The sequence below is a fragment of the Pelodiscus sinensis genome, chromosome 11 (assembly GCF_052426305.1).
Source record: "Pelodiscus sinensis isolate ZL-2025 chromosome 11, ASM5242630v1, whole genome shotgun sequence".
Classification (NCBI taxonomy): Eukaryota; Metazoa; Chordata; order Testudines; family Trionychidae; genus Pelodiscus; species Pelodiscus sinensis.
Genome location: NC_143062.1, coordinates 18,784,758 through 18,804,080, shown reverse-complemented (window position 1 = coordinate 18,804,080; position 19,323 = coordinate 18,784,758). Strand labels below are relative to the sequence as shown.

Below are 19,323 nucleotides of genomic sequence, written 5' to 3'. Positions count from 1 at the left end.
CAGCTGGGAACTGATAAGGGACTGGCAGCAAGTGCTCAGCTATGGGCCCTCTGCCAGGCTGCGTGGTTCCTTATCTGCCAGAGGCCTTTCCCCCACCACCCCAGGCTCTCTGAGGCCATGGCATGTGCGGGATGTCACAGGCTTGCCCTCAGGTCCCCTCCTAACAGGCCATTGAATCCTGGGAGTTTATCCAGCTGGAATTGAGATCAGAGCTACACTGTGAGATTGAGTGGTTAGAGCAGGGGGCCTAGGAGTCAGAACTCCTGGAGTCTATCCCTAGCTCCTTGTGAGACTTGGTCCATCCTTCCCCGTGTGCCTCAGTTTCTCTGGCAGGGTGGGGATGGTGCCCTCCCCCCTCTGTGCAAGTCCGTAGGAATCAGGATTAGCCACATATCTCATGGAAACAGGAGCCATTCAGCACTTAGAGAAGCTCAGTGCAGATGAGGTAGGCTAGGCAAGTGGCACATATGGGGGTGGACAGGGCAAGGTGGCACAGGCAGAACTGTAAACCTGATGTATTAACTCGCAGACCCCCACTGCTCTAATCACTAGACTAAGGATGTTAAATATCAACTGACTGACTAATCAAACAGTTGATGCATTTTGCATTGACTATTCGATTAGTCGATAGGGTGATCTCTAGGGGCTGTTGCTACACTTCAAGGGCGAAAGCGCTGCGTGGAGCCTGGTATCATTTGGGGACCCCAGCTGATCCTGAGCTCCACATGGTGCTGCCACTTTGAAATGCCATGAGGAACCTGATACAGGACTCCTCGCGGCATTGCGGCATTTCAAAGTGGCAATGCTGCACAGAGCCTGGAATCAGCTGAGGATTCCCCTGCTGATCCTGGGCTCCAAGCAGAGTTGCCATTTTGAAACACTGGGAGGAGCCTGACGCCGGGTTCCCACGGTGTTTCACAGCCCAGGGTCAGCGGGGGAGTCCCCAGCTCATCCCGGGCTCCACGCAGCGCTGCCCCTCTGAAATGCCGCGTGCAGCCTGGGGACACCCCAGCGGGCTCTGGGCTGCATGTGACATTTCAAAGCAGCAGCACCACATGGAGTCTGGGATCTGGCCCCAAGCTTCAAGTGGCACTGCCACTTTGAAGTACCTTCTCTTCCCCTGCCCCTTGCTGACTCTATCTGATAGAGGGAAGCAACCAGTCAAACAGCATATTGACTAATCCTTCACTTCCCTACACTAGACCCCATTCTCCTCCCAGAGCCTGGCTAGAGTCTGGGAGCTCTCTCCATTACACTCTCCCCCCTTGTAGCTGCATGATGCGTCCTGGTCCCTGCCCCTCCTCCTGATGCCTAGGAAGCCTGCGCTTGGGCACAAGCTGTGACGGGGTTGGGAGCAGCAGAGTTGGGCTCATCCGTGAGCTGCCTCTGATCCATGTGTTACAGGTAGACTCGCTCTGCCAGGTGTTCCTGGTGCTCGCTCTGCCAGGATCCATCCCTCCCTTTTCCCAGGGCTGCAGCCTGATCATGAAGTGCAGCACAGCTGTGTGAGCAATGCCAGCGCTGGCACAGGGAACCAGAGTGACAGCTCCGCATGCTTCCAAGGGAGGGGGGCAGGCCCAGGAAGGGAACCCTCCACATATTCCCTCCACTCACTTCTGTGGTGGGTCTTAATCCTGACCTACAGCTCCCAGCTAGTCCAGCCCACTTGTTTTTCCTGCCTCCCCACAGAGAACATGGCATCTCATTCATTCCTGGCACCATGTGTTTCCAAGGGATCCAAAAATATGGCAGCTGTACCAACAGGAATCCCTTGGCCCGTACCACGATGTAGCCACCTCTGAAGGGAGGTACCAGGGCTCATTACAGGATCCCTCGCCTGGTGCTGAGATGCAGCAGCCTCTAGGATGGAGCAGCAATTTTTCCACAGACGCCAAGCAGGAAAGAGCCCGCAACCTTGGGATAAAGAGCTCAGGGTGTAAATGCTGCCACGCTTTTGTGGAGTATAAACGAAGACGCTGTCTCAAAGAGAAATGCCAATAATCCATAAGGATCCTCTCTCCAGCTCTGCCGCCCTACACAAGAAGGAACCCCTCCAGCAAAGCACTCCCCAGCCCATACAGCATATAGGACACCCCACAGAATCCAATCCCATGTGTCCTGAGAGTGCGGCGTGCTCCCTCGACCCCTATAGTTGTTTGCGGGATCGTGCACTCACAGCTCTGCGGGACATCGAGTCTCATCCATTTAATAGCTTTATCACCGGATCCCAATGTGCGGGCAGTTACAGCAGCAAGACATGCCCCGGGAGGGGGCTTGAGCTGGTGCCCAGCCTGCCCTCGGCTCCAGCAGGCAAATGGGGTTTGATCCGGGGGGATGGAGAAGAAGGGGAGGGCAAGTATTAAATTAAAAGGGTTGGGGCAGTGAGGGGTGATGCGGAACTTTAAATAATGACAAGGGAATCTGGCCAGCAGAGCTGGGGCCACCTTGGTGGGCACTGAAGGAATCGGGGGGTCCACGTCCTCGAGGAGCCACAGGATCTGGCCTCCCCGATCCTGAAGGGACCACTAGATTCAGCTGCCCCAGTCCAGGACTGGGTGTGCAAGATGCAGCCCCTTCTGGCAGGTCCTGTGCAGGCAGTGGACAAGGGAGTCTGGCCTCCCACATGGTCCCAGGAGTCTTGTCATCAGGTCCATTCCTGAGCAGTCTTGCCCAGCTTCCTTGGGCTCCTTTCCAGCAGGGGGCACTCAGGGCTGGAGTCTTGTCTTGTTCCCAATGCAGAGCAGGGCTAGGTGTGGAGAGCCTGGTCACAGGTCTTCCCAGCCCTCCTCCATCAGATCATCTGCGCAGCTTCTCACATCTGGGGGGAGAACAGAGCGGCTCAGGGCAGCTGGAAATGCAGGTTCAGCCCCCAACACCAGCACTCACAACTCTTCTAGGCAGAAGCCCCTCCCTTGTCCCAAAGCCTGATGGGAGTCTGGGGGGACTCTATCCTGCAGCACCAATAGGGGGGCCTGTGAAGGGAGATCAGGGGGGTTCTCTAACTCCTGGGGGTCCGTCAGCCTGAGGGGGGTCATGGCTGTCCCTGGCCCGTGGGAAGATGTTGGTGGAGATCTGCCTGGTCCGTGAAGGAGGTTGGGATGTCTCTGGTCTGGGGAAAGCCAGGGGACCTGCCTGGTCCAGGAAAGAATCTGGAGTGTCTCTGGTCTGGGAGAGGCTGGGGGATCTGCCTGGTCCAGGAGGGAGTTTTGGGGTGTCTCTGGCTTGGAGGGAGGTTGGAGGAGTCAGGGGGGTCTCACCTGCACAAGTGCTCATTGAGCTCCAAGCCCCGATCCCGGCAGTGCTGGCTTCTGCGCCGGCAGTGGCACTGGCATGTCTGGGGATCCTGGCGCCTCCGTTTGTCTGGGCAGGGGGGGCAGGAGGGCCTGGGGGAGTAAGAATCCAGATAATCTCAGCCCCAGGGGCATGTGCTGGGACCCCCCCCACACACACTCTCTCACTTCCACATTGAGGAAGGTCTCCCTTCCTGTCCCCCCAGAACCTCTGATGATCTCCTACTCTGCCTGCTATATAACAGAGGGCCCTTTATCACCCTTCAGGATGTATAGGGAACCCTATAAAACAGCACCCCATTCTACTCCAATTCAAAGGGGTCACCACATGGAGGAGGAGGAACCCCTAACCTTGATGCTGGAGGAGGCCTTGATGCTGCTGGACTGGATAGTCCACTCCTCCTTTGATCCCCTATATAGGGAGTGAGGGAGATGAGGCTACCCCAGTTAGAAGTGAACCTCCATAAGATGTGGGGAGCATTGACCCAGTCCTCCCTGCTCACCCCAGTTCAATGTCCCCAGTGTAAGCAGAGTTAGTAAGGAAGTGGGGGACATGCAGGGACTGGAGGAAGCATGGTGGTCCCTGGACATACAGGTGGGGGGAGTCCTGTTCAGGGGGTCTCTTCTTTTTGTGTTTGCGTCCAGTGCTGTTTTTCCCCTTGGGCCGCTCAGGCCTGTGGAGAGAATCAGACCTGAGCTCCCCTCTCAGCCAGCAGGGGGCACTGCAGGGAGTGGGGCGGGAGCACAGGCTGTGGAGGGAGCTCTGGGAGGTGGGGTCCTTACCTTTCTGGATTGACTTTGCTAGTTGTCTTTGGTCTGCAAAAGAAGAGGTGATGCTAGGTTAACATGGAAAAGGGGGTCTGCTGAGAACTGCTCCCCAAAGGAGATCAATCCATGAGAGACACTGTGATGTGGGGAATGGCACAGTGCCAAAGGCAAAAGACCACTGCACTCATCCTAGGAACCGGGGAGCTCATAGCCCCCCACGTGTCTCTGTGGGGCCACCTGCCTGAGGTGGGGGGGGGGTCATTGGCTGCAGTGCAGTGCTCAGGCTTTGGTTAAGCTTGGAACAAGGGAGTCACAAGTTGGGGGAGACTGAGCCCTCCCAATGCCCCCCCCATACTCTGAACAGCTAACACCCCCTCACCTGCACTCGCAGGCACTGTGCTCCACGAAGGCCAGCTGGCCCAGGTGGCTGTGCGGGTAGCGGGTTTTCATCACCTGGGGGGCAGAGAGGGGGTGAGGGAGGGAGGTGCCAGTGCCAAGGGATCAGGGGTGATGTTAATGCCCAACAGCCCTCCCCTTGGCTCCCCTCCCTTTGGCATTCCTCTACCCCCGACACCTCTTCTTCCACCCCCGGGCATTCTCCTGGCCCCACTACCTGGAGCCTCCAACCTCTAGCATTTCCCACCCTCAGTGCCTGGCCACAACCCACCCTCTGGCTTCCCCTCCCCCCAGTGCCGGCTCCCAGCCTACCCCTGGCATCCCCTCCTCCTGGTGCCTGGTTCCTAGCCCAATCTATGGCATTCACCAAAGCCCAGCTCCCTCCTCCCAGCATTCCCCTCTCCACAGAGCCTGGTTCCCCCTCCCCCCAGCATCCCTTTCCCCCAGCCATCTGCCCACCCCTGGCATTTCCCTATCCCCAGAGCCTGGCTCTTAACCTCTCTGTCCTGTCCTCCCTCCCATTACCTCCATCACCACCACATGCATGCGGGTGGGCATGCACTGCAGTCCCTCGTCGGCGCAGCACCCGGCACAGCGACGCAGGAGCACGCAGGAGGGTGCCAGGAGGTGCTCCACCTCACTCGGGTGCTCCTCGCTCACTGGCACCAGCATCTCCTTCGGCTGGCAGAAGCTGCGGTTATAAACCTCCATCCACTGCATCACTGGGGGGGCTAAAAGGGGTCAGTGTGAAGGGTCAGTATGCCCTGACAGTGCCAACCAACATGGCCAAGGCGCACCCCCCCAATGGGTCCACATGCAGACACAGCAAGCTCTGCGGTGGGGTGTGAAGGCTGATTACATGGGGATCCTTCACTCAGCCCTGACATGCGACTACCTCTGGGGCGACGTGCCTGTAACCTCAACGATCCCCCAAATGTGCCCCCTCAGCACTGCTACCCCCAAACATGTCCCTCTGCCTGATGGCAGCAGCCCCCCAACTACACCCTGGGCCCAGTCTCTTACCTTCCCCTGGTGGGTGGGTCCCCTCTGTCTGGGGCTGTGGTGCCTGGAAAGGAGAAGACGGAGGCAACAGGCTCAGAAACCCAGGCAAAGGCGGAGGGAGAGGCTGCCTCCCTAGACTCTCTTGAGCCCCCTCTGAGCTCTGAGGGAGCCCCCACTCCACTCCACTCCACTCCCACTTCATTACACCCCAGCCTCAGGGGCTCTTCCCTAGCTCATAGGGTAGGCCAGGTCCACGCCCAGGAGACCCTACAATAATAAACCAGCAGAGGGGGGGCCGTGTATGTGGCACTAGGACTGGGGAAATGGAACAATCTTTGGCTGGATGAGCCTGAGGAACTGCCCTGGGCTGGCCAGTGCGCCCCCGGCCCCAGCTCACAGGGAGTCATTGGCCCAGCAGGAATAGAACCCAGAACCCAGGCGTCCCGGCTCCCAGCCCCGCCACCCGGGCTCAGAGGGGAGGGGGCCGAGGGGGCTGGAATGGCAGCCCCGGTGGCCGGGGCAGCAGGCGCTGGGCAGTGGGGGGTCGATCCCAGCCCGGCAGGTACCCAAGAGGTGCGGAGGGGGAATCCCAGGCGGGCGGGAGGCGGCGCTCGTCTGTCCGGGTTGGCCCCTGCCCTGAGCCCTACCCCGGACACTGCAGCTCAGCCCCTCCCCCAGGTACAAGTCCCCAGTCTGCGGGCGGGCTCCAGCCCCCCTCCTGCCGGGGCCCCCGGCAAGGCAAGGCCAGCCCGGACGCCACCCACCTCCGCCCCGTACGCGGCGCTCATCCAGGGGCCTGTACCCTGCCCATGCCGGGATGCGTCCCACCGGTGGGTCCCTCAGTACCAGGTCCCTTCCCCAGTGCCGGCTCCGCCCACCCGTGTCTGTCTCCCTCCAGCGCCCAGTGCCAGCTCCCCTAACGCCTCGTGCCCGGCTCCCCAGTGCCCAGTGCCCCAGGGCCCAGCTCCCCCGCTACCTTGGCTGCGCAGCCGACCAGCTGCAGGGCTGTAGCCAGCAGGAGGTGCAGGGTCTCGCGGGGGGCTCTCATGGTGCCGAGCCGGAGCGCGGGAATTCCCTAGCGCTGATGCCCGGGGCGCTTGGCGGGCAGCTGCCCCCTTCCTCCGGCAGCGCCCGCTGTCCGGGGCAGTGGCATGGTAGCTCCGAGCGCTGGGCTGGCCGGACGCGGGGCACGGAGCCCTCGCCTGGGGCTCCCCGAAGGCAGCGCACGATCCCCGCTCCGCAGTCCGAGAGAAGGTAAATCCAAGGACCGGACCGGGACTGGCCGGCCCCAGGGGGCAGCTACAGGTGCATCGGAGCCCGCGGGGCCAGTGCGCCAACAGGAGCGAGCGGCTCGGAGTGAGCCAGGCGGTCGCGGGCGGCTGGGGAGAGCGAGCGGGGCTGGCTCCGGGGAGTGAGTGACGGCCCGGCCCGGCCCAGCCCAGCCCGGCCCCGGGGGAGGCGGCAGCAGCGGGAGGTGGAGCGGGGGGTAGCAGGGCGGAGCGGGGAGGGCTGACGGGCAGGGAGCAGAGGCGGAGGGAGCTGGCTGGGGAATGGCTGGTACTTGGCTCCCACAGGGAGGAGGGAGATGCCAGGAGCAGCCCTAGCCTGATAGTGGGGAAAGGGTGGAGGGGTGTGTGGGGAGGAATGGGGGTAAGGATGGAGAGTTGGGTGGGAAGGGATGGGTGGAGGGGTGAGTGGGGTTGCAGAATGAATGGAGGGGTGGGTGGGGATAGGTGAGTGAGTGGGGAGAGATGGAAGGACAGAGAGGTGCACAAGGACAGATTGGAGGCATGGGGATGGATGGAAGGACGGAGGGGTGCAAGGGGACAAATGGGTGGAGATGAGAAAGGATTGTGCTGAGCTGGGGCCCATGTGACCATATCCACTGCTTTGCAGGGGGGCAGCTCAGGGTGCTGGACTGGCAGAGCCTTCTGGAGTCACTTGGGGAAGTTCCCCTAGGGGTGTCAGTAGTAGGTGCAGGAGCAACTGGCCATAGGGAGCTTGCTCTGGGTCATTCTGTCTACATTGGGCCCATTCCATCTCTGACCAGTGGAGCAGGAGTTGAGTTGGTGTCCCCTATGGCAGTCACTAGGAGAAACTACGGCAAGTCCCAGGGCAGGGGGCACTGACAGAGGGGAAAGCCTGAAATGGGTTAGATGGGTTTCCATGCCCCACCGCACAGGATGAAATTGCTGGGATGGGAGATGGAGAAAGAGGCATGGAAAATGCCACCAAAGCTAAACTCCCCAGCTGCACAAATGTAGAAGCCAATTTAATGCCAGCTCCATCCTGGACAGGGGGCAGACCAGGGTGCCAGGAATGGGCTGTGAGGTGTGATGGAGGATACACAGCTCATGGTGTTGCCCATGAGATGTGCTTGGAAGCAGCGCACTTCCTTCCTGGGCACTTATTGTACCCTGAAGGGATTAATTCCCTGCTAATTCTTAGATCTTGGCTGGGCACTACTGCAGGGAAGCTCACAGTACTGGAATCTCTGGCTGCAACTGTAGAAGCTCATGGCACTGGAGCTGCCAGCTGGGCACTACTGAGGGGAAGTTCACAACACCTAGGGGCTCTTCCTCCCAGCAGGGAGCTCCATGCAGCAGCTACCACCCAGCAGGCACAGAGGGGTGTGTGGCAGGGTTGGCTGTGACGTAAGCAGGGGATTAGTGAAGTGTGCTGCAATGGGAAATGTGTGAAATTCCAGGGTTAATCCTTCATGCGCAGGCCCCAGAATGGCACTCCATCTGGCACCTGCCCAGCAGGGGTGTGTGTGTCTCCCAAATCCTCCCTCCACTCACTCCTTTGTATGCACCCGACACGGGTCCCTGGGGTATGAGAGTCATGGTCCCACAGTCACACTGGAAATAGCAGAGAGGGAAGCGGATGAGATGGGGATGCATGGATACAGCGAAAGCGGTGGATACACCAAAGTAGTGTATACAGCGATGGGTGGATAGCTAGAGGGCTGTATATGGACAAATGCGGGGAGCGGAGGGGGTGAGGAGGGTGGGGATGGAGGGTGCAGTGGGGATGGAGAGCTATAACACACAAAGGGGTGAAGGGAATTCAGGGATGCACAGGAGCCCTTGGGGCTCTGATATCTGCGGCCCTGTCATGGGGGCTCTTGGATGACCAGTGGGATTGGCGGTTTCCCAGGGAAGGGGGGAACAGAGTCTGGAACCTTTGCTACCTCCAGTGGCTCACCTGCCCCCCAGGTGCTTCACAGGTGATTAATCAGCCCCGCCCAATCAGAGGCTTAGGGCTCTGAGCAGGGAGCTGACTGATCTGGTGAGGCTGGTTAACGCCCCCGTGAAGTGGTGCTGCCGCACACCTTGGAGGGAACACTGGTTGCCACTCTTGCCATATGCACCCAGCCCAGCTCCCACCTGGCATATTTCATTCAACGCCTGCACAGTTGTCTAGCCATGCCATGGCACCTTCAGTGGCGTGATGTGGTTCTTTAGAGCACCACTGAGCCTTGTCACCCACTCAGAGCAGCGTTTCAGCCCAGAGCCCTTGGCTAAGCACCTGCCTCTGGGGGGCTGTTGCTCTCCCAACTGTCTGACTCCCATTCTGGCAGCATTGGCCCCAGTGGTCTCTGCTCCTCCTGCCAGTGGGGGCTACGTATGTGCCACGCAGTCTCCTTCCACCATTGTCCTCCCTGCCCCAGCTCATGGGGACGGGGGGCCTGGCATGGCAGTGAGGGGAGGAAGCTCTCAGAACTGGAATCTTTCCTGGCCACTGCCGCAGAGAAGCTTGCAGCATGGGAAGGGATGGTGGGGACAGCAGAGAGCCTAATGGCACATCCCTGATCCAAGACCCCTTGTATGGTGACCCTGGGTAGTGCAGGCTGGTAGCTAGGGATCCCAGAAAAATCCCATGTCCGCATCCCCTACGCGATGATGGGAACCCTCCAGGAAGGCCAGTGGCACCAGGCCCATGAGCAGTGATTTATTGAAGGGGGGAGAGATGTGCATATGTGACATGTTGCCCATAGAGCATCTGTGGCTCCCAGTCCCCCATACAGTGTTCAGAGCGCCTGTCACTTCTGGGCGCTGTCCTTGCTGTGCCGGATGTGGTGGCGCTGCATGAACTCGGCGTGTTTCTGGCGTAGGATCTCCTGCTGCTTCTGGAAGCCATTGACCCTGTGGGAGGAGAGGCACAGGGGCCAGGTCACACTTGGGACAGTGGGGCAGAGGACAGTGATGCTCAGCATCATGCACTAACATGTGAATGCACATGCTCTAACACACTCATGCATACATGCATGTGTTAATACAAACACAGGCATTCGCTACGGTGGGAGTATGTGCATGTACTAGGATGCCAACATGCCAGTCCTCAGGGGCACACACTAACATGCTAACACACTACTGCATGGGGGCATGTGCTCTGACACAGTAGCATGCGAGTGCATGAAGCCCATGCTAACACACATTAGAGCATGGGCACACATGCTAGTGTACAGATGCACATGTTCTGAAACAAACTAGTGCACACATTTGTGTTCTCATGCTCAGTAACACATGCTCTAGTTATACATGCTCATGCTCTAACATATTAGTTCAAATGCCCCAGAGGGCACATGCACACTCCAAACCAGGCTGGTACACAAACACACTAAAGTATCTGTGGATGTTCTAGCACACACAGAAGTTAACACACTAGTGAACCTGTATTAGCTACTAACACACACTGATCCATACCCTCCAACACACGTTTGCATTTCCACCCACCCGTTCAAGCTGATGGCCCCTGACTAGTGCCACAGGGTTCCCCTTGTGATGGCTGGGGTGCATATGGGGTGCAGGAGAGGGGAATGCCCAGAGGGGAAGGAGAGATTTGTCCCCAAAGGTTGGTAGGAGCTGGCAAGGAGTAAACTGGTGTGAGAGGGATCCCCAGAAGGTAAGGGGCAACATAGGGTGAACAGAGGGCATGGCTTCCCAGTGGGTAGGGAACCTCCATATGGGGTAAAGGGATTTCCAAGAGGATGGTAGGCAATATGGGATAAACTGGGGGGAAAACTCTCCTGAGGGTGGTGGGGCAGCATGCTGTGAAGGGGGAAGGGTCTCCAGAGAATAGGGGGTCCATCATGGGGAGGGGTTCTGGTAGCAAACACCCACTAGAGCCTCTGGGAGAGGAAATCTTTGTCTATAGGATAAGGTGAGGAAAACTGAGGCAGGGGCTGGGGGAGCTGTGCAAACCTGGCCCGCTCCTTGGATTCATTGTAGATGCTGGTTATGAGCTCGTCCTTGTTGTCCATGAACCTCTTGTGTATCTCCTCCAGCTTCCTGCAGAGAACAGGGGTGGGGATTACACACCTCGCCCTGCACCCTCCTTGTCAAGGGGCAGAGAGATGTAGGGGGGGTGAGTGGAGAATTTGAAAGATGAATGCATCAGCCTGTCTGGCAATGAATGGGTAGATCTGTGTGTGTCTGAGGCTTTGTGAGTGGTTTGTGTCTATGTGGATTGAGTGTGTGACCGTGGTGGATGTGCTGGGTGTGTCTGTATGCTGTGTGTATTTCTAAGGGGTGGGATTTATGGTGTGTGACCGCACAGAATGTTTATGTGTCTGTGTGGTGTGTACGTCTCTGTGTGTTGTGTGTGTGTGCGCATATGTATGTGTAGTGTGTGCGCACATGTTGTGTGTGCATGTGGTCTGTGTCTGTGCAGGATATCATGGGTAAAGGATGTTTGTCTATACAAAATGTATGTCATTGTGTGGCGCGCCTGTGTGTGAGTCTATCTATGCCTTGTGCGCATGTGGTGTGCCCGTGCAGTGACTGTGTGCGAGTATGTTTGTGCAGTGTGTCCATGTGATGTGTCTGTCCAATCTGTATGCGTGTATGAATGTCCCTCCTGTGCACCATGTGTGTCTGTCCAGCATGTCTGTGTGCAAGCCTGTCCGTGCACTACATGTGGTGCCTGTGTGGTGTATCATAACAGGGTTCCCGGCCTCTTTCTGCTCCAGCAGGCTGAATGCTGAGCACACAAGAGACCAGGCCAGAACTTGGGGCTGGAGGTGGCTGCCCAGTGTGGACTGCGCTGGGTGCTGGGCAAGGGGTGTGAGCGGGTGAAAAGCCAGGCAGGGATAGACTGACTTAGCAATTCTGAGGCCAGTGAGAGCCCCGACCTTCCCCTGGAAGCCACCATCTCCTTATGTACCAGAGTCCACAGCACTAGCTCTGGGGTGCCCAAGTTTCAGGGATGGGCAGGCACCCATCCCCAGCCTCTGCTCCCTCTGCCCCCTACCTCATTGCTTGAAAGAGCCACTTTAAGAGAGGTGACTGGGAACCCAGGAGTCCTGGCTCCCAGCCCATCTCAGCAGTGGGAGGGGAGTAGGAGTGGTGGAGAGCGGTGCAGGGGCTGGAAGATGCCTTAGCCAGACACAAGTCATTAGGCTTAGGGCTGGGGTAACTGGGTGTGATTCTCTGGCTTATGGCATGCAGGCAGCAGAAAGGATGATTTAATGGTTGCTTCTGGCTTTACCACTGCTGATGACAATTCCAGCAGGGTTATGAGGCGCAGACTAGCTGGATCTCCCTGGAACCTCACACTCCCCTGTCTGGCTGTCATGTACTAACAGGCTACTCTGCATGCAGACTGGAGACCACTTTAACTAGACTGGGACTGGCAACAGTGCAGGGAATCACCGTGACCACAATACAGGCACTAAGAGGCTCTAGCAGCATCCTGTCCTGGGGGAAGTGTGGAGGAGGCTGCCTTGATTTGCCCCCAGTTTGCATCTTGTGCTGCAGGGGGAGTCCCCTGAACCATGTCCTGCACTGCAGTTGGCACCCTCTAGTCTAAACTATGTCCTGCACTGGAGGGAGCCTCCCTCCAACCACGTCCTGTATTGCAGGGGGCACCCCCTAATTTATGTCCTATGCTGTAGGGGGTATCCTCAATTCATACTGTGTGAAGCAGGAGGTGTCCCCCAATCCACATCGTGCACTGGAGGGGTCATTCCCAGTATAACTATTCCTGTTTTTTAACTGATCCAATTAAACTGACCCCAGACCTTCTTGCAGAGCAGGTCCTAGTCTGTGAGCAATTTGAGGTAGGGACCATCCAACAACCAGAGAAGAGAGCCAGTCCCGGGGCAGCAATGCTGAACTGGAAAGGCAATGTGAAATCCCAGCCCACAGGAAGGACAGCCTCCGGGCAGCTTCTTCCCGTCTGTGCCATCGGTTTGAGAGTTGTAGTCAGGGATTCCCAAACTTCATCCTACCAGGACCCCTTCTGACAGCAAAAAATACATGACCCCAGAAGGGGGACAAAAGCCTGAGCCCACCTGGCCCCACAGCCCAGGAATGGGGGCCAAAGCACACTGCCTGTAGGGTGGGGGAGGGGAAATGAAGCTCAAGGACTTCAGCCCCAGTCAGGGGGCTTGTAATCTGAGGCTTGCCACCCAGGGCTGCAGCCCTAGGCTTTGACCCCAGGTGGTGGGACTTGGGTTTCAGCCCTGGACCCCAGCAAGTCCAAACCAGCTGTGGACTAACACACGGATCGCAACCCACTTTGGGGTCCTGACCCCCACTTTGAGAACCACTGGCTAGTCTGACTTGTGAGGGACAGGCCAGAGAATGGCCCCATTACCCCAGGATTAAGCCTAGTCGCTTGTGACTGATTACAGCACAGGGGTGCCTCTGCAGCAAGGCAGCCAGGCTGGCACTGAAGACACTGAGGGTACGTCTACACTACAAAGTTAGTTCGAATTAACGGATGTTAGTTCGAACTAACTTTCATAGGCGCTACACTAGCGATCCGTTAGTTCGAACTTAATTCGAACTAACGGAGCGCTTAGTTCGAACTAGGTAATCCTCATTTTACGAGGATTAAGCCTAGTTCGAATTTACTAGTTCGAATTAAGGGCTGTGTAGCCCCTTAATTCGAACTAGTGGGAGGCTAGCCCTCCCCAGGTTTCCCTGGTGGCCACTCTGGCCAACACCAGGGAAACTCTATTGCCCCCCTCCCAGCCCCGGACCCCTTAAAGGGGCACGGGCTGGCTACGGTGCCCGTGCCAGGTGCAAGCCTGCCAGCACCCAGCCAGCAGACCCTGCACCTGGCACGGATCGAGCCACCCACCCGATGCCCCCCAGCCCTCCCCCTCTTCCCGGGACCAGGCTGGCGGCTCCCGGGAGCTTGCCCAGGACCGCAAGAGGCGGACACCCGCATGGGCTAGTGCGGACATCGTGGACCTCGTCCACGATCTCCGCACTAGGCACAGGAAAGTGGCCAGCTAGGGCAGGAGAGCTGCCAGCCTGGCCACCCGGGAGCAGGTGTGCATGAAAATCAAGGGGGTACACTGAGACCCCCGACCCTGAGCCCTGAGCTTAGAATGTCCGTACTGGGTCAGACCAAAGGTCCATCTAGCCCAGTAGCCTGTCTGCCGACAGCGGCCAACACTAAGGACCCTGGAGGGGATGGACCGAAGACAGTGACCAAGCCATTTGTCTCATGCCATCCCTCTCCAGCCTTCCACAAACCTTGGGCAGGGACACCACTCCTACCCCCTGGCTAATACCACTCCATGGACCCAACCTCCATGACTTGATCTCACTTCCCTTTAAACTCTGTTCCAGTTGTAGCCTTCACAGCCTCCTGCAGCAAGGAGTTCCACAGGTTGACTCTTTGCTTTGTGAAGAACAACTTTCTGTTACTAGTTTAAAGCCTGCTACCCATTCCTTTCCTTTGGTGTCCTCTAGTCCTTCTTTATGGGAACTAATGAAGAACTTTTCTGTATGCACCCTCTCCACCCAACTCCTGCTTTTAGAGACCTCTATCCTATCCCCCCTCAGTCTCCTCTTTTCTAACCTGCAAAGTCCCAGTCTCTTTAGCCTCTCTTCATATGGGACCTGTTCCAAACCCCTGATCATTTTAGTTGCCCTCCCCTCTCCCAGCCTCTGTCTTCCCCTCTCCCACCTCCTTTTCCCAGTCTCCCCCAGTTATGTTCAATAAAGACAGATTCCATTTTGGAACACAATTGTCCTTTATTTTGTACATCAAGAAGAGGGGCTAGGGAAGGGTAAGTGGAAGGAGGTGAGGGAGGAATGGGGTACGAGCCCCCGATGGGGAGGACTGGGCTGGCTCTGCGGGCTTCTGGGTGTGGAAGCTCTCCTGCAGCCCCCCAATTGCCCCCTCTCCCCAGATGGCAGCCTGCGGCAAGTGCAGCCGGGCTGATGGCCGAGTGGTGTGATGTTCCCAGTGTGGGTACTCCGGGCACTCCAAGCCAGGACTGGTTTGCAAGCGGGGCACCCCTGAGAACTGTCTGTCCGGGGTGGAGGTCGGGACCCTTTAAGCACAGCCCTCGGCTAGCCTGAGATAGCATCTCCACGTTCTAAGTCCTCCTCTGATGCCCTGCCGGCACTGCTTCCGGCCATCCTTAAGCCCGGTTCAGGGTCCACTTACTGTGGACATGCTAGTTCGAATTAGCAAAACGCTAATTCGAACTGGTTTTTAGTTCTAGACGCGTTAGTTCGAATTAGCTTAGTTTGAATTAACTAATTCGAACTAAGTTAGTTCGAATTAGCGCTGTAGTGTAGACGTACCCTGAGAGATGGAAAGACCATCCTTCCCTTGGGAGTTTGTCCAAGAGTTAATCACCATCACCGTGAAAACTTGGTGCCTTGTTTCTCATTAGAATGTATCTGGCTTTAATTTCCAGCTGCTAGCCCTCGCTCTAGCTCTCTCTACTAGGCTCAAGAGCTCTTTAGCACTTGGTATTTTCTCCCCGGGAAGCTACTTACACACAATGATCAAATCATCTCTTGATCGTCTTTGGAGAAGCTAAATGGACTGAGCTGTCCAGGTCTCTCATTGTCAGGCACTTCTTCAGCCCTCTGATCAGTTCTCTAGCTCTCTTCTGCACCCGCTCCAGTTTTTCAGTGTGCTTTTTAAACTGTGCATTCCCGGACTGGATGCACAATTTCACTGTGGGTGCTGTCTATGGAGGCAAAACCACCTCCCGGTGCCTACTGGATACTCCTGTTTACACAGCCAAGGATGGCACTGGCCCTTACAGCATCACACCAGGAGCCCATGTTCAGCTGGCTGCCCAATAAGGCAAAGCAGCTACTTATCTATGGTGTTACAGTTGTTCCTCAAGATGTGACGCAGGTGTGTGTTCCATGTAGGGTGTGTGCACTCCCACTGCACAGGAGCCAGAAAATTTTTCCTAGCAGTACCTGGAGGGGAATGCTCACACCTCACTGTTGTAAGCCCTCCTCTGGCTAAGTGAGGCTGTGCTACCCTGATCCTCCTCAGGTCTTTAACTCTGAACATCAGGAGCACAGAGTTTGAGGCAGAGGGGATGGAAGGTGGGCTGTGGAACACACACACCTGCAGCACATCTGGAAGGATGGTCACAACACAGGAATGTAACCATGTTTTCTTCTTGGAGTAGATGCAATTGTGTAATGCAAGCAGGTGACTCAAGCTGTATTTGCAGGAGGTGGGGCTGGGAGTCTGTTTGAAACAAGGATTGTAGAACTGCCTTCCCAAAGCTTACATCTCCTCTGGGTGCTTCAGTAATGGCCTAATGTTTCATAGGTGTATGTAGAGATGACTAAGTGGCAGCCCTGCAGATGACCCATGCTGAAATATCTCTGAATGCCACCGCCACAGCCTGTGCTCTGGTAGAATGAGCTCACACCATTAAGGAGAAACAGCTGGCCACATGCTCTCCTGATACAGGAAGCTATCCCTTAGAGACTGCCTGAGAAGTGACTGCCTGTCCCTTCCGTCTGTCCGCATTCAACACAAGCAGGCCAGGCGATGCACGAAAAGGGTTAGTCTGTCCAGGTAAAATGCTAGACATTGCCTGACATCTGTGTGAAGACACTGGTCTGCCAGAGTTGGATGTAGCACAAGAGAGAACCCAGGTAAATATGCCACCTGCTTCAAATGAAATCAAGACATCGTGTCAGAGAAAAACGTAAGGTGTGGCCACTATGTCTTTGCCTTTAAGGACTGTGTGTAAGGAGTCTGTCCTCAAAGCCTGTGACCTTCTACTCTCTTTGCAGACATTACTGCCATCCCGAACACAGGTTTTTGACACAAAAGAGAAAAAGAGGATGATGCCAGGGGCTTGAATGGATGTCCCATTGGCACCACTAAGACCATATTAAGGTCCTACAAAGGAATATGTTCTCTCAATGGTGAGCAGGGACAAAGGATCCTTTCAAGACCCTTGTTACCATGGTATTAGAAATTACCAGCATCCCATGGATGGGCGGATAAAAGGCTGTAATCTCAGCCAGATGCCACCCTCAATGAGCTAAGTAGGAGACCTGACAAGTGAAGATGTAATGAATACTCCAAGATGTTTCAGGATGGATACTAGCAGCCTTTACTGGAACTCTACAGGCCAACAACCATATAAAAACACTTCCCTTTGGCCAGATAAGGCACAGGTGGCCAGTAAGCTCCTGTTCTGACTATGCAGAGAGTGACAATCTCAATACTGATACTGCTCCAAGAACGGTCTATGGTGCCAGTCAGGCAATGAAGACAGGAAGGAGGATTCCAACATGGATTCGGAGGAGTCCCTATGTCCAGTGACAGCAGATAGTTAGACTCATCTCTAGCCCAACTGGAAAGCGGTCCCTGTCCTGACAAGAAGTGAGGAATCTGCATCACTGGTACCAAATATGTGGCACCTGCCCAATGCTTGGGAAAGCTTTGGTACTGAGGTCAGCACATGTTCGGAAGCAGAAAACAAGATCTATGGATAAAAGAATGGTGGTGCAGAGGAGTGCACTACTGCTCTATGGGATGGAGCCTGGCACTGGCCTCAACTCCACAGTAGCCATGCAGAAGGATCACTGTGGACACTGTCTCTACCACATGACCAGACAGCATCAACACAGGGTAGGCCATGGCCCTGACAAAGTGCTGGAGGAGTGGAGCCCAGAACAAACAGGGAGGGTAAATCTGCTGCCACCTGGTATGCCACCAGACTTAAGTACCAGACTTAGCAGATGCCCCCATGGCAGAACCAGCATCAATGCTACTGACTATTGGAGGTCCCAGCATAATACTGGAGAGGGATTTGATGGATCTGTTCCATCCCACATGTCCAAAATGGCACAGAGTCAATCTAAGAGGAGGAGGAAGGGTGTCCACAATCCCTGAGATAGTCCCAATTAGTTTTACGGGACTTCTTCCTCTGTGCCACAGAAGACAGCAAATGGCTCCTCCTTGGGGAGACACTAGCACTGGAATGTGGAGTGGACTCATTCACCACGCTCAAACGCGGGCCTCGGTGCCAAAACAAGCCTGCTCGAGGAGGTGCTGCTTCAGATGTAAGTCTGGGTAATCAGGGCTCTTTTGGTAATCAACTTACAAACAAAGCACCTCTCCTGAGCATGTCCCTTCCCTAATCACAAGCACCTTGCATGGGGATCACTGTTAGGAATCATCCCCCCTCTCTATGACAGACAGAGTCAGCCCTGATGAGGGCATCCCAGAGGACAGTAAGTATTCTAACTAATTCCCACATAACTATGCAATCTAGGGTACTGCTAACTCTCAACTATATACACACAAAGAAAACACTCAGACAAATGAGATAGAGACTGTGCGGTGATAACCACACAGAGCTCTGATGCCAGCCACAGGCACTGAGAAGGAACTGAGGAGAGTCAGGGCAATAGCACCTCATATAGCCAAGCTCAGGGCTACGACCATGAGGTGTGACCGTTGCTTCTATGGGTTCTGCCAAGCAAAGTTCTCCAGCTCCAGTGCACTTAGTGCAGCACACCTGTGTGGAATACATGGCTGCCTCAATACCCCGCACCTCCACCCTTTGCTGTTTAGATTGTGAGTTGTCTGGAGCAGGGATTATCTTTCATGGGGTATCTGTGCAGTACCCAGCAAAGCAGGGGCCGGATCTCTCTCTAGCTCCTGGCACAAAAAGGGCGTCTTTTCATCCTCCAGCACTGTTCCTTAACGACAGGACTATGCCTCTTCCATTTGACAGAGCTGGATTCTGCTAGGCCTATTCCAAAGAGCCATTTGAAGGCTTGTCACAACCCTGTGGTTCCCAGGCACAACTCCTGCCAGTTCCCTTGCTGTGCCACCCCCACTCCTGGTCACTTGGCATGCATAGCATGTTTCTGAGCCCTTCCCTGCACGTCACCGCACTGATTGCTGTGTGAGTTCCCAGAGCACAGATAAGCTGGTGGGTCTCTCTTCCTTTATGTGCCATTTCTCTAACAAGTGGCCCCAGATCTTGTCTACTGGAAGCCTGGGATCACAGGGAAATGGGGGGCTGAGGAGATGCTCCAGCTAGTGGTCAGACAGGCTGCAGCCTCTTCCCTGACTTCCCTGCAAACACACAGTGCTTTGTCCATTGGTGCTGGGTGTGCATTCAGCTCGCAGCCCCTTCACCCAGGGGAGTCCAGGCTCCAGAGAGCAGGGACCACGGTAAAGCAAGCCTGACCAAGCAGCTGCAGGGATCAGTTCTCCCTTAGTTTCTTGGGAAGTGAGAAGCAGGGAGGAGGGTCTGAAGACAGGGATTCTCTCTTGGTCTCTCAGGGTCCAATCCTGTGGCTGGGCTCCATTTCAAGGTATTTTAATAACAGTTTGTGTTACAGGTGGCCAGTCTCTAAGGGTATGTCTACACTACCACTCTAGTTCGAACTAGGGTGGTTAATGTAGTCATTCGAAGTTGCAAATGAAGCCCAGGATTTAAATATCCTGGGCTTCATTTGCATCTTGCTGGGCGCCGCCATTTTTAAATCCCCGTTAGTGTGGACTCCGTGCCCGCGGCTACACACGGCACGGAGTAGGTAGTTCGAATTAGGCTTTCTAATTCGAACTACCAGTGCACCTCGTTCCACGAGGAGTACCTAAGAGGGTA

At 56.0% G+C, this 19,323-nt stretch overlaps 2 protein-coding genes across 7 annotated transcripts in view; both read right to left on the bottom strand.

The window, feature by feature from the left end:
• Nucleotides 1-1,981: 1,981 nt before the first annotated feature.
• Nucleotides 1,982-9,249, bottom strand: VEGFB (vascular endothelial growth factor B). 2 transcript variants are annotated; one of them, XM_006129646.5, is made up of 8 exons: nt 6,433-7,116; nt 5,478-5,520; nt 4,980-5,185; nt 4,438-4,511; nt 4,074-4,106; nt 3,884-3,964; nt 3,258-3,383; nt 2,191-2,818 (listed from the first exon to the last, which is right to left on the bottom strand). In XM_006129646.5, exons 1-8 carry the CDS (start codon nt 6,502-6,504, stop codon nt 2,797-2,799), a joined length of 657 nt encoding a protein of 218 aa, XP_006129708.3. In that variant the 5' UTR covers nt 6,505-7,116; the 3' UTR covers nt 2,191-2,796. The 2 variants fall into 2 exon arrangements, with proteins under 2 accessions (XP_006129709.3, XP_006129708.3); XM_006129647.5 differs by lacking the exon at nt 3,884-3,964 and having other exon boundaries at nt 1,982-2,818; nt 6,433-9,249.
• A 147-nt stretch (nt 9,250-9,396) lies between these two features.
• DNAJC4 (DnaJ heat shock protein family (Hsp40) member C4) overlaps nt 9,397-19,323 on the bottom strand; it is a 97,679-nt gene continuing 87,752 nt past the window's right edge. For all 5 annotated transcript variants that reach the window (XM_089781169.1, XM_089781170.1, XM_075939058.2 and 2 more), the window contains 2 exons: nt 10,664-10,750; nt 9,397-9,604 (listed from right to left, as the gene is read on the bottom strand). In XM_089781169.1, coding sequence (XP_089637295.1) covers nt 9,502-9,604; nt 10,664-10,750 — 190 coding nt within the window. In that variant the 3' untranslated portion in view covers nt 9,397-9,501. The remainder of the gene's footprint in view (nt 9,605-10,663; nt 10,751-19,323) is intronic.